This window comes from Phacochoerus africanus, chromosome 6 (assembly GCF_016906955.1).
Source record: "Phacochoerus africanus isolate WHEZ1 chromosome 6, ROS_Pafr_v1, whole genome shotgun sequence".
Classification (NCBI taxonomy): domain Eukaryota; kingdom Metazoa; phylum Chordata; class Mammalia; order Artiodactyla; family Suidae; genus Phacochoerus; species Phacochoerus africanus.
This window is the reverse complement of record NC_062549.1, coordinates 118,729,569-118,741,857: the sequence shown is the minus strand read 5'-3', so window position 1 is coordinate 118,741,857 and position 12,289 is coordinate 118,729,569. Positions and strand designations below refer to the sequence as shown.

Below are 12,289 nucleotides of genomic sequence, written 5' to 3'. Positions count from 1 at the left end.
TCAAAGCGAACTTTTATTTCTGTTTACTTTTACGTGGATTATCTCATGCAAAACTATTCAGTAGCTTGAAACACAGATTTTAGGCCACGAACAGGGATGTCATAGACTTTTGGCTGTGCTGACATGAGTAAAGGGGGAACAAAGGAGCAAATGAACAAGCCAGAACATGGAAGGGACCCATCCTCTAGATGGTGGTCGTGAAGAAAGAATGTTTAAAAGCAGAGACTCGCTGTGTGAAAGGAAGGGTCTGCCATAGGGACCAGGCTTCCGCCCTCCCCAGGAGAGTCCCCAGAGACGAAATCTACAGCACAGGAAACTTCCACACCATCCCTTGCTCTGCCATAAAGCAAAGGTCGCTCAGGTCATTTAGACCAATGACGGCTAACTGGTCTTTATTGGTTATTCTAGTTATACTGAGGTCGGAATTTATATTTTTGGTCTTCAAATAATAAGAGTCCTGTTCTTCATATCAATATGAACAATTAACACTAGAAGCAAAGTAAAAATGAAGTGGATAGAAAGCAGAAAATATAGTGGGTGCTCTATAATACTGTTAGAGATAAATGTTAAGGGTTACAAGGCACAAAGCCAGTAATTATTTCTGGGTGGAGAGAGTCAACGGCTGTATACGTCACTGAATATGTTTTGTCATCTCATAATATGGTTACAAGTAGTACATTCGCTAAAAATATTTTTCCCCTGCAACTTTTTTTTTTTTAAGAAAAAAAGCTTTCCAAAATCTTGGATAAGCACATCAGCAGTTAACCTGCCATCTACAACAGTATTTGAAGGTCACTTGGGAAACTCATGTCACTTATATAGAGGTCAATTTGAAGTATTACTACAATTATTTAGCTCTTAATAAGTGTTTGGCATGTCCTGCAAGGTTCTCTCCAGGCCCTAATTAAAACCACACACCCTGCTTCTGTCCTGGCAGAATATTTGGGAAGCCCATAACTAACCAATTCACCACACCACACCAACCTCCAGGGCACGCGTTTATTTGCATTCACTTGAAAACTACCTTTGCAACTTGCACATAAAAGTGACTGATTCTCTGAAAACCGGTTCGGCTTCTTGTTTTTAATGGCAAATGCAACCCTTAATTTACAAAATATTATTCTGATTAAGAGGACTGGCTTTTCTACTAAATCATGCTCTTCTGACATTACCTGTGTACCAGGCAGTTTCAGATCAAGATAGTATCAGATAACTGTTAATATTTACAGAGTTATGTTAGGAGATGAGATTCACCCATGCAAGAGCTATTCACATATAACCATAAATTATTCAGCTTTTCTACACATCTGCTGTTCCCAATTATCAGAGCAAACTGACACTTGTTTCAATGTCACTGTCGGACCAGCTCTTCGCTAGTTATCTTGAAGCTGCTGTGCTGTAGTGCTCGTCCTGTTCTTCACTGCTCAGGATTAGAGGCAGTAGATCTGGCTCAGGCAAACTTAGCATTTGCTCCATGCCAAATGCCCTTTATTTCTCTGGCGGGCTTACCCATGGCATGTGATTGTTTGCACTGGTGGGTTAAATCTTTCTCATTACACGCATGCTCTTTGGCAAGGGTCAACTATAGGGCAATTCTTGTCCTATATTCATGCATAGAAGTATTCTTCATCTTTTTTTTTCTTTCTAAAAATTTTTTATTGTTATTACCCCAATAAAATTTTTTTGCCCACTGTACAGCATGGTGACCCAGTTACACACACATGTATACATTCTTTTTTCTCCCATTATCATGCTCCACCATAAGTGACTAGACATAGTTCTCAGTGCTACACAGCAGGATCTCATTGCTAATCCATTCCAATTTTTTGATATAATTTTATTTCAGTTTGGTGAATAAAGTGTGCCTGACATGTAGTAGGTGCTTAATTAAAGTCTGTTAAATGTCTAGTGCAATTTATTGGACCCCAACTCTAACAACAAAACAAAGCCCACCTTCTACTAGATTACGTACTCTCAATTTTATTGGGAAAACAGAGTTTGACATTCCCATTGGCCAAATTATCTATAAAGATAAAAATATCTGTAACTTCTGACCCATTAGTAATAACATACCCATATGTGTACTCAACAGTATCTGCTGCAATTTTAGAGCTACTCTCTTAGATAAATTATGATTTAAAAGTAATAAAATAAGGGAGTTCCCATAGTGGTGCAGCAGAAACAAATCTGACTGGTATCTGTGAGGATGTGGGTTTGAGCCCTGGCTTTGCTCAGTGGGTTAAGGATCCGGCGCTGCCATGAGCTATGGTGTAGGTCACAGATACGGCTCAGATCCTGGTTGCTGTGGCTGTGGTGTAGGCCGGCAAAGCTATAGCTCCGAATCAACCCCTAGCCTGGGAACCTCCATATGCCCTAGGTGTGGCCCTAAAAAGCCAAAAAAAAATTAATTAATTTTAAAAATAAAATTAAAAAAATAATAAAATAAAATAAGCCTTCCTTTTTTCATTGCAAACCTTATCCATTCAATATTAACTAACTTAATAGTGTCAACACAAACCATGGTGGATTTGATATCATTTAGAAAAAGCATGCATATTCTTTAACTACTAGGAGCAAAAACTTTTTTTTCTATTTTTACTGTTGAACTATCTGAAATGCATGACACTAATGATTCATCCTGCAAACCAACAAAAAAAATATGAAAAAAATTCCTAAAATTTGTCACATCAAGGTATATCCGCCATAGGACTATACAATAAGTAGTATACTGGCTTTGTTGCTTTAAAAGATTCCAGAACAGTAGCTTCAACAAGATTAGAAAGGTTAATTTTCCTCCTACTCAGAGCAATCCTAGCTGGGAGAAATTCAAGGGAGGGGAGCAGGAATATTACATGATATGATAAGAGACCCTGTTTCTTCTGTCTGGTTGCTTTGCCACCCCTAAGGAATGCCCTTGGTTGTAAGGTCAAAGGCAACTCCCATCACCAGGTCTGCATTTCAGCTTAGGAAGAGGAAGATAAATGGAGGTCAAACAGCTCGATTTTAAGGCTATGATATGAAAATTGCTGAGGTTACTCCTGCTAATATCCTATTGGCCAGAATTTAGTCACCTGATATTATTTAAAAGCAAAGGAGACTGGGAAATGTAGTCTGTAGCAGGACTACAGGGAGACACCTAAAACTCAGGGAGTTCTACTACTAAAAAGAACAGGAGGGATGGATTTGGAGGAAAATAAGCAGGTTGACAAAGCAGACTAGCATATTCTTTCATTAATTCAATAGACCCATTTAATACATGGCATTTATTAAATAGACACTCTTCCCATAAATATGAAAATTCTAATAATGTTGGAGCACTGTTTTTACTTACTCTCTAGAACAGTAAATTGCAAGGAAATTTTCAAGGACAGGTGTGTTCTTGAAGTGATATTAGCACCGTGCTTGCTCTATAATCATTCATATTGAAGTTGAACATCAAATCCAAAAATGGACCTGCTAGGTTTTCTCTTTCACTGGAGTTGTCAGAGGTGGCCATCCTCTCCCTAGCTGACTGAGGAAGAGAAAGGGGTAACTAATCATTATTGAGGAGTTCTTCTCTATCAAGCCCTGTGCTAGAGACTTACAAACCTTATCTCATTTACCTCCTTAAGACAAACCTTTGTGAAACTATTCTGTTCTTCAAATGAGAAAACTGAAGCTTGAGGGGTTCAATAATTAAGCCAAGTGTGTTAGATTTGCTATGGGCTCACTTTCTGCTTCCATGGGTAGTTAGGGGGAAAAAAAGTGGACCTCTGCACAAAAACTCACAAAACAGAGAAAAACCACCAGCCAGCCACCTCCTTCTCCCAAGATTTGTGGGGAAGAAAGGAATCTCTGGCCCAAAGGAAGAGTCAAGGGTTATGTTGCTCATCACTCCATGTTGAGTTCTATATCTTGCTGGAGGCAAACACATCTGAGAGCCTGTGAGTCCCCAAGAAACTGGATCCTTCTTCGGCTAGCCTGGGGTGGGGCTGGAGAGCAGGTCCTAGCACCTCCATCAGCTGGTCTCAGAGGTACATCAGAAGTGGCACAGCCTGGGTCTAAGACCTGCTGACTCAGGCCAACACAGAGAAGTCGCCATCAGCCCCTCTCTTTGGGTGTAGTCCTGACTTCCAATAGGAGAGCTTGAGCTACCAAGACACAAGTGATTCATCAGTTCTTTGGAAGTATATAGCTAAAGCCAGTTGTAAATTTAATTTCAACATAGCATTAGTGATGTCATTCAATCTGCAGTATTACAATCAAATTGCATAACTAACCAACTTGGTATTTATGACCCAAAGCTTCCATTACTTTGGACAATAATCTTATGCCCAAGCAAAGAAAGTCTCTCAACAAAGGAGCACTAGCTTAGGAAACCTCAGACTCTGAAAAAGACAAAGAACACCTACCAAAAACCAAATTCAAGCAGCCAAAGAGAAAAATGACAAAGCCTAGATTTTCATCCTTATCAAACTGACTGGACCACTAAGCAGAGAAACCTTCAGCACAATAAAATCACTCTAATGAAAATTAGGGGAGAAATACTACCTTTACAGGTAATGAGTCAGTGCTGTTGCATGCTGCTGGACCCCAGCTGGCATTTCAATCTCCACTGTATTATCGAAGGAAGTAAAAAAAAAAAAAAAATCCTTTTATACTGTTGAGCAATGAATTCTGTCTGTAAGTTCATAAGAATTCATTTTTAAAAGTTTTGTTCCCACGGTGGCTAATTAGCAAGGAGTTAAGAGCTCAGGCTCTATTGGCAGAGACTTGATTTCAAATTCAGTCCTGCCACAGACTACCTGTAAGCCTCTGGGCCAGTTGCCTTTCTAGGTGCCCAGATCAATCATCTGTCAAATAGAACTAATAACAGTACTCATGGGGGTGGTTGTGAGGATTAATTAGGCCAGTGCCTGGTACAATGAAAGCAATCAGTATGTTTTCAGTGTTGTTATAATTCCTAACAGGTGAAGCGCTGTAAGGTAGGACATAAACTTTTGAATTTTTTTTTCTACTGAATTCCCATTTGGTCCCTAATAGCAAACTCCATCAGGTTGTGAGTCCTTGTTAATGCCACCAAAACCTGAAAGAGATAAATGGATCCTTAGCAGCGGAAAAATTGCCTTCTGAAATAACCCTTTCTTGGTGCATCCAGCATTTACGGGCTGTCCTTTTTCTAAGACAAAAAAATTGCATTTTGGAATTAGATTGGGGACATTATCTCATGATGATTAAGGAAAGTTATCACCAGAACAGTGCATGAAATGAAAGCTAGCTGCTTTCACCTAGGTAGCTTTTGAAAATAACCCTCTTTTCTCCAGCAAATAGGCAAGAAGAAGCAAGATTCTAATAATGGATAGTATTACAAATCCTTTTTCATGTACTTTGCTTATCTAAATTGGCACATGATGCCTGCTCACCATCTCTCAGAAATTGAGAGAGGTACTAACTCATCCATCAGGCCCCACCTAACAACCCAGGAGGCACCAGGAAGGATATTTCTCTTTCTCCGATGCTTGTTTCTCATCAAACTGAATCAGCATTTCTAGGGCATCAATTCCCATTCGGAAAGGTAACACCTTCTGAAAACGGGGATGGCAGCACTTATGAAAATTCTAACCTATCGGCTGAGCAATAAGCAGATGAAGGTTAGAGAGTTAACCCCAGCGACCTACCCAAAGCTTTCCATGTAAAAAAACCTTAGTTTTACATATACATGTATAGACACATAAATTTATATTTATATATAAAACAAATTTTATACATGCACACACAAAAATACATACATAGGAAGTTCCCGTTGTGGCTCAGCGGAAACGAATCTGACTAGTATCCATGAAGATGCAGGTCCAATCTCTGGCCTCGCTCAGTGGGTTAAGGACCCAGCATGGCTGTGAGCGGTGGTGTAGGTCACAGACACACCTCGGACCTGGCAATGCTGTGGCTGCGGTGTAGGCCAGCGGCTACAGCTCTGATTCAACCCTAGCCTGGGAACCTCCATACGCCACAGGTGCAGCCTTAAAAAGCAAAAAAAAAAAAAGAAAAAAAAGAAAAAAAATACATAGATACATTATGAGTATATGTGAATATATTTACACACACATACAGATATATATGTACACATTTCCCTAGTTTTTCACTTATACTATATATATGCTAAATTTTCTCACTACCCAAAACCTTTGGAAAAAGATATGAGGCCCTGATTTAAGCTCTACATTTTTGGAGCTTCAAATCAGGGTTAAGTATGCTCTTCATTACAAATGGTCACTGAGCCAGGAAATATATAAACATATATATATTTATTATATATAGAGAGAGACAGAGACAGAGACTAGGGGTATGGGGGGACGTTAATAGAAAGTTAACCCAGATGATAATTTCATCTTTTTTTTTTAGGGCCACACCCACAGCATATAGAAGTTCCCAGGCTAGGGGTCGAATCTAGATCTACGCCACAGCCACAGCAACATAGGATCTGAGCCACATCTTGGACTTTCACCACAGCTCATGGCAACACCGGATCCTTAACCCACTAAGCAAGGCCAGGGATCAAACTTGCATCCTCATGGATACTAGTTGGATTCGTTTCCACTGAGCCATGGTGGGAACTCCCCAGATGATAATTTCAAATTAAAATAGGACGATCAAATTCTATTCAACAAATAGTAAATTTGGAGTCTATATTATAGCTAAATGGAAGAAAGAAATAATGAAGGGAAAGTAAAAATATCCCCAAGGAGAATATTTAAAAATCCCTTATAAAGCTTATATCCAGCACCTACGCTACACCAGGCATTGTTCTATGTGCCCAGGGTTTCTCCTCCGCAGTACTACTGACATTGTGAACCAGATAAGTCTCCAATGTGGGGGCTGTCCTGTGCATTATAGGATGTTTAGCAGTATCCCCAGCCTCTGCCCACTAGGTGCCAGTAGCACTTCTCACGCTGTGACAACCAAACATGTCTCCAGTCATAGCCAGATGACGTCATGGAGGAACTCGCCCTCAGCTGAGACCACCTGTACTGGATGTACAAAGAAAGCACTTGCCAGCAGTTGTGATTTTTGTTTTATGTTCCTTAAGAATCCTCATTCCTCAGAAATGTAGTACGTCACCCAGTGTGGAGCTTGTGAGACCCCCCTCTGGTACTGCTGGGCTGCCGCAGCTCCTGCCCCTCTGAGTTCTGACCTTGTGTGAGGCAAGGCTGGAGAGAAGCCTTACCCTCAAGGACTGCTCCTGGGTCGCCCAGCACTTCCACTGACATTCCAATCTTTTAGAAAGCTTTTTCTGAACAACAACCCAAAAAAAAGCAACATTTATCTCTTGATAACATTTATGCAATCCATAAATAATATACAGAAGTATCAAATCAACATATAAAAATAGAATATCGAAGTGAGAATTTTAAGAAACACTCCATATCAGTAAGCATCTCCTTGCAGAATTTTGAGATCCTAGGTAATTAGCACCAAGATGCTTCCTTATTATTCTATTGAGCAGAGAGAGTTGGTTATAACTGATAAAGAAGAGAAAGGGTATGTGGGTTGGTTTCTATTTTGTTTTCACAAACACGTCATGATATGTCATTTGACGGCTTCCTCATGTTAATGCCACTTTCACCGAGGACTTGACAACCTTCAAAAACATTTATTAGCAGATACTCTGATGAGGTTAGCAGGCTTTCAACCTCATACTCTTAGCATCTGAGTCTAAAGACAATCGTGAGAACTCGATGGCATTACATTACCCATGGTCCTCTCTGCAGCAGAAAACAATTACAAATAATGCATCTCCTACCTCCCGGAGATGTAATTGCCCAGGCAGATCAAGAGCTCTCTCACTGTGCCCCAGGAACAGAAAGGGGCAGAGACAGAAGGAAGCGAGCATTTGCTAAGTGCTCGCTCTTTCTTCTGTTCCTTGTGAAGTTCTATGAAGCAGTTAACATTGACCAGACCTCTAAATGTTTAATTGCTCCAGGATCCAGCCCTTGGAATCCCCTGCATGATCTGGCAGCCGCCACCTCCCTGACTTCATTGTCCACCACTGGCCTCCTTACTCCCTGGACTCTCATTTCAAGTTCTGTGGTTACTCTGACCCTCTCTGTGAAGCACGTGCTCCGTGACACACCTGTGTGTCTCTGCTCAAGTGACACTTTGTCATAGAGACTCTCCCTCACACTACGTAAATTAGAGCTCCCTCCCCCGGCACTCTCAGTCTCCTGTTTATAACCCTTATGCTCCTTTTTTTTTTTTTTCTTTTTAGGGCCACACCTGTGGCATATGTAAGTTCCCAGGCTAGGAGTCAAATCAGAGCTGCAGCTGCCGGCCACAACCACAGCCACGGCCACACGGGATCTGAGCAGCATCTGCAACCTACACCACAGCTCATGGCAATGCTGGATCCTTAACCCACTGGGCCCACCAGGGATCAAACCCATGTCCCACATGGATGCTAGTTCATTACGGCTGTGCCATTTTGCTGCATTTTTTATGGAACTGTTTTTCTTCATAAATAACTGTGTGCGTGAACATACACATTTGTTTATTGAGTATATATATTTGTATATATGTGTGTTTATACATAAATATGTGATCAGACATATAAGGAGATAGTCCAGGGCTAGTTTTGATCCTGGGCCATACACACACACATTTGCAGGAGTTGGCAATTGATACCCCAGGACCAAATCTAACCCTGGCCCAAGTTTTGTATAACCGTGAGCTAGAAATGGTTTTTATATTATTAAATGGTGTAAAAGGGAAGAAAAAAGAAAGACGAATATGCAACAGAAACTACATATGCCTACAAAGCCTGAAATATTTACTGTCTGGCCCTTTATAGAACAAGGTTGCCAGCCCCTGTGTTCATATACTGTCTACTTGACTGTAAATGCCTTAAGGGCAGGACTTGGTTTGCACACTGTTATATTCTAGCACACAGGATAGTTCCTGGCACAAAGTAGATACTAAATAAGCATTTGTAAATGAATGAGTGAATGAGGACAATGAGCCTTAGTGAGGTCTGGCAACTTGTCTTCAGTCACACAAGAAGTTGACAGATGAACCAGAATTCAAACCCAGGTCTGGCCTACCTAGTTCCACAGCTGGATCCTAAGGTCCCAGAGCTGCATGCAGCAGCGATTTGAACCTTGTTGTTTTCCACCCAAAGGAGCTCCATTAGACTGTCTCTGACACGCTGTCAGGGAAAGGACAGTGCAGAACAGAATTTGGAAGAGAGACATACTGTACTGAAGAAAACCTTGGATAATTAAACCATAATAACATTTTTTCTTATTTTTTATTCAAGTCTAGTTGATTTACAATGCTGTGCTAATGATAACTTTTACATCTGATATATTTAATGTGCTTTCACATACATCACCTCTTCTTGGCTTCACAAAGTTTCTGTGTAAAGTAAGGCAGGTACTATATTCTCATTGCACCTATTACAAAACTGAACTTCAGGGAAATTAAGAGAATCGGCTATCAAAAGTACTGAGCAGCAGAAACAGAATAATCCAGATCTGTCATTTTTAGTACAGAACCTTCTACTCTATCAACTAACAGATGTCCCCAGAACTCTACTGATGGGCAAATGTGCTACTCCTTATGATACATTAAACTCAGAGGGAGTTTAATAACACAGCATGACACCTCAGTACCTCTAAGAAACCCAAGGTCTACACTGTACCTGGAGTTTTATAAGCAAGAAAACCTCCTCAGCTATAAACAGCCAACTACCAACAGCTAGTGGCAGCAGGAAAGTCAGAACTTTGAAATGAAAGCAGTGAGTGCGAGAATGATCTGCTTGACCGTATCATTACGGGCTTTTATTGGTGTGACGATAGCACAGGAATTGTGAGCTGCCAGATGCATGACCATCTTAAGGAAGGAAGTTGAGAAGTTCCCATCATGGCTTAGTGGTTAACAAATCCCACTAGGAACCATGAGGTTTGCGGGTTCGATCCCTGGCCTCGCTTAGTTAAGGATCCAGCGTTGCCGTGAGATGTGGTGTAGGTTGCAGACGCGGCTTGGATCTGGCTGGCATTGCTGTGGCTCTGGTGTCACCCCCTAGCCTGGGAACCTCCATATGCCACAGATGCGGCCCTAGAAAAAGACAAAAAAAAAAAAAAGAAGGAAGTTGAGAAAGCTGACAGTTATCTTAGCTGGACACTAATATCCACCCATCTCCTGAACTAACTGCTATATCTAGACAGCCATCCTCCAAGGCAGCTGATTTCAGAGCTTAGAGTATTTGGCTGAGAAACTACATGTGTTTCATGGCTGCCAAGGGCCAGCTTTACTAACTCTGTGAATGCCAGTGGTTGTGTGTTTTTATCTAGAATAGAGGTCACCAGGCCACACTCTGAATGAACTTGAATCTGACAGGCAGCTCTAAGCTGGTCAAGATACCAGCTCCGAATGTTTGCAATGATCCAATTTCACAGGTCTGTGTCTGTCCCCATGCGTTCCCTTACATTTTGTCAGGCCAAGTAAGAATTTTTTTCCCCCCAGGAAATGTAGTTTCTATAAACAGTAGCAGCTGAGGCCACTGTACTAGATTTTGCCCATTTTTCAACTCTTTACTCACTTTTAGAAAATTGGGAGATTAAAATGAAGTGTCATTGTCAATGTTAGGATATGCACGGTTTTAAGTGTTAAATAGTTATGACTTTTAAATCAAGTTTAATAATTATAATGTCTTGCTTGGCTAGAAAAAAATTATAATTTTTTTCCAAATAATTTATATGGGAACTCGTGTAAGAAAAATTGGCAATCTGCAGGATAATGACAGATGGACTGTTCCTTTTGGTCCAACTTTAAACTTCAGTCTCTTTATGAAAGAAATCTCCCTATTTCATTTGGAAGTAACATTAGTGGTTGCAATGAAGAAAAGTCCGATTGGGATCGAGGCTCAAATATTTTACCTAAAGAGTCCCTTTGTCAAAATGAAAAATGAAAAAACTTGAATGAAAAACTATTAAGCCAAAGTCAGGTATTAAGCATCTTCGCTGTATTTAATGTGATATTGAGTGTAATGTCACATTCTTAGATGGTATCTGGATACTTATGTGTAGTATTCCATGCAAAGCTTGGAAATAGGGAAGATGTTGTGGAGAGCTCTGTATTTGTACTGTCTTAAGCAATAAAAAGTGCGTCTTTTTGTTGTCAGACTTGAGAAAGAGATCCAAGATCTTGAAAAGGCTGAGCTGCAAATCTCAACCAATGAAGAGGCAATTTTAAGAAACTAAAATCAGTCGAGAGGACAACAGAAGACATAATAAGGGTGAGCATTAGCTTATTTTAAAACTTTGAGTCCTTCACCAAACAAGTTCACAAATAGTACATAATTCTTCATAATATATCCACAAATAGAATTTATTTTTAAACTGTATAATCATGGAGAATTCTTTTTCTTTATAGTCTGTGAAGGTAGAAAAAGAAGAAACATCAGGAGGTATGTTTTTGAGCAGACTGTCATGCCTAACTAAGATATTTTTTGATAAGCCTACTGAAACGTTCCCTTTATTATTAATATATTCTAAATGAATTCTGAATTAATATTAATTTTACAGCGTCAATTGAGGACATCTATGCTAATATCCCTGACCTTCCAAAATCCTACGTACCTTCCAGATTAAGGAAGGAAAGAAATGAAGGAAGATAGAAGATGATGAACAAAATAGAAAAGGTATATGAAAAAATTTGTCTTCAATGGTAGGTTCTTGAATTCAGATTTTACTGTGTCACATATTAGCAAATCGCTGTGATATCCTATCCTTCCAGGTAAGCAATGATCCATTTTACAAAGTTCCATGAGGTATGGAAGTCACTTGCATAAGTAGGGATAATGGGGTTGTAATATTTATTCCATGCATTTTATTCCCCAGCAAACTCGGTAAGGATAGGGAAGATAAAGGCCTGAATAATACGAGAGGCTCTTACAGCAAAGCCCTTCTCAAAAATATCTCTCCCAACATATTCCATGTAGTAGAAACCAGAATAAATGAAATGAAATGAATAAAAAGAAAATATTCCCCTTAAGAAGGGTAGGCATTATTTACCCCCCATGTGAGAATGACTTGCATGAAACTAATACTTCAAAGCCCCTGGGGAAATGAAGGCTGGTATGCAGTCAGAGAGGGAAACTTTAAATTATAGAGTGAAAAGAGAAGCTACACTCTATCTGCGGGAAGTGGTTATTCATTCACTCATTCATTCATTCAACACATACTCCCCCGTGAACCCCTACTCTATGCCAAGCTCAGTTTTCTCACTGAGAATACAATAGTGAATAAAACAGCAA

General features: G+C 40.0%; 1 protein-coding gene across 1 annotated transcript in view; it reads left to right on the top strand.

Annotated features, from left to right (window-relative positions):
• PALMD (palmdelphin) overlaps nucleotides 1–12,289 on the top strand; it is a 50,680-nt gene that overhangs the window by 30,756 nt on the left and 7,635 nt on the right. Inside the window, 5 exon segments of the mRNA XM_047785217.1 lie at nucleotides 11,156–11,220; nucleotides 11,223–11,269; nucleotides 11,407–11,440; nucleotides 11,559–11,647; nucleotides 11,650–11,674. Of these exon segments, the coding sequence (XP_047641173.1) occupies nucleotides 11,156–11,220; nucleotides 11,223–11,269; nucleotides 11,407–11,440; nucleotides 11,559–11,647; nucleotides 11,650–11,674 (260 nt within the window).